The sequence below is a fragment of the Oryx dammah genome, unplaced genomic scaffold (assembly GCF_014754425.2).
Source record: "Oryx dammah isolate SB20612 unplaced genomic scaffold, SCBI_Odam_1.1 HiC_scaffold_26, whole genome shotgun sequence".
Lineage (NCBI taxonomy): Eukaryota > Metazoa > Chordata > Mammalia > Artiodactyla > Bovidae > Oryx > Oryx dammah.
The window spans coordinates 75,738,187-75,740,313 of record NW_024070210.1 but is presented as its reverse complement, the minus strand read 5'-3'; the positions used below and the strand labels follow the sequence as shown (position 1 = coordinate 75,740,313).

Genomic DNA, 2,127 nt, shown 5'->3' with positions numbered 1-2,127 from the left:
TCTGATGTGAGGGTTACCATGATGGCAGATAGGCACACAGGATGGGAAGAATTTAGAGATAGGAAAATCTGAGAAGGAAACATGAAGTCTACTTTAAAGAAAAGATTGGAAAAAGACTCACAAGGTCAGAAATGTACCTGAGTGGAAGAGTTCTTCTCAGTGGGGAGAGGAGGCAGAGGAGACTCTAACGTGAACCCACAATTCCAGGCGATGAAGTGATGGTATTTACACCAATCCACACACATATGGTGCTCACGTGACATGATGGATCTTGCTCGATTCCTTGTGAAGGGCACTGGTGTTTAGAAATGAGCAAGAGGAGAAAGTCAGAAGATGAAGAATGGTCCTCAGAAAAGCAGGATGTTGGTAAGGGGAAGCGGGGATCATGTGCAGCTCTTTTCAGGGCAAGTTCTTAACTCCAGGAAGAGAACTTGAGAGAACTTCTTTACTCCAGAAGGAGAGAGAGCACGTGAGCCTCCTCTCTGCCTCTCGCCCCACTGCCCTCTCGACCTCTTGTCCACATTTACCCTTCTCTCCTGGCCTTCATCTCTCTCTTGCTCTCTTCCTGTTCTTCCTTGTTACCTTCTCTCTCTGTTTCTCTTCACCGTGTCTCTCTCCATCCCTTTCTCCTTTTCTCTCCTTCTTCCTTCACTTTTCCCTCTTACCCACAGTCTTCTAGACTAACTATAGGTCCTCTAAGGTCACTTTGGAGTAAATACTTTCCTGGTATCAAAACAGAACTGAGATGTCAGTTTTAAAACTGTCCAAAGTCTTAGAGCTCAGAACAGCAGTAGGTGGTAGAATGGGCCATACACAGGAACAGAAGGCACAGCCTCACAGTGGACATAACTCCTTCTCTCTTGTATTCCCTTCAGGGAAATATGGGGACTCTGATCAACATGCTGCCCCTGTTTCTGCTCTTCCTGCTCCTGAAACCACTGAAATTCGAGCTGATAATTGATGGTTCTTTAACAGATAAAGAATTTGAAGAGCATTTAGATGGTACAAGTCCTACCAGAGCACCTACCAAGGAATTATTCAAAGCCCATGTCATTATTGATCGTAAAAGACCATTACGTGATCCAACATACTGTAGCGATGAAATGAAGATAAAAAATGTTCACCGTAGGCTTTATTGTGTTAAGGAACATTTCTTCCTTCAAGCATCGTATGAGGACATTGAAAAGATCTGTCATAACACGTTTATGTCTTGTGGCGAAGAAGTTGGGATTTGTTACACGAGTCAGAAAAAAATAAAAGCAGTGCATTGTGTTTTAACAAGTGGGATCAAGATGCCAGATTGTGAATATACTTCCTCTTATGAGAAGGGATGGGTCTTTATCACTTGTCGATGGCAAAATGATATCAGAGAAATTATCCCTGAATCTGTGGTTGGTATGTTGACATCCACCAGGAAAGTACTTTCCTCCCAACATTCTTAAAGTATATTCTGAAAGACGTTAGAGCTAGAAGATAGAAACTTATCCTTACTGATCCTTACAAGCAAACTTGGGAATGGAAATTTGGATCTCATTTGCTTTACCACCTGCCCTTTTTCTCCTTACATCAGACAAAGGAAAAGTGGGCAGGGCTAAGATATAGTGCTCTGAGATGTGATTTCAAACAAGTCATACAGTTCAGCAAGTTTTGAATGTGTTGTGAGGATGAATGCCTGAAGGGAAAGGATGACCAGCAGCAAGCCATTAGGAAATGGGTGCTGAGGTGTGCTCCAAAGTTGTATTCATGGAATGGCTGGTTCAGTAGAAATAATAAAGTGCATCATTGTAGCTAGGTGTCTCTGGTATGTTTATGTGGGGTTTCCGGGTTTGGACTGATCTTCCTTGTGGCACAGTTTGAATCAAAAAGAATTGGAGGGACTTCCATGGTGGTCCAGTGCCTATGATGCCGGGCTCCGAATGCAGGGGGCCAAGGTTCCATTCCTGGTTGTGGAATGAGCTCCTAAATGCCAAAACTAAGAGTTTACATGCTGCAAATATAAACATAAAAATGCCCCAACTAAAAATTCAGCATGCCACAGAGATGGAAGATCCTGCGAGCTGCAACTAAAACCTAGTGAAGCCAAATAAATAAGTAAATTATTAGTTTTTAAAAAAGAAGAACTATTGG

The 2,127-nt window shown here is 42.5% G+C and overlaps 1 protein-coding gene across 1 annotated transcript; it reads left to right on the top strand.

The window, feature by feature from the left end:
* The first annotated feature begins 333 nt into the window (after positions 1-333).
* LOC120853688 (inactive ribonuclease-like protein 9) lies at positions 334-1,636 on the top strand. Its single transcript, XM_040227642.1, has 2 exons — positions 334-366; positions 795-1,636. Exons 1-2 carry the CDS (start codon positions 334-336, stop codon positions 1,440-1,442), a joined length of 681 nt encoding a protein of 226 aa, XP_040083576.1. The 3' UTR covers positions 1,443-1,636.
* The last annotated feature ends 491 nt before the right edge of the window (positions 1,637-2,127 follow it).

What these genes read in the sequence shown, in the direction of transcription:
- LOC120853688 (XM_040227642.1), top strand. Translation starts at nt 334, where the DNA reads ATGAAGAATGGTCCTCAGAAAAGCAGGATGTTG. An exon ending in CTCAGAAAAGCAGGATGTTG is followed by an intron (nt 367 to 794) that starts GTAAGGGGAAGC and finishes GAACAGCAGTAG; the next exon opens with GTGGTAGAATGGGCCATACA.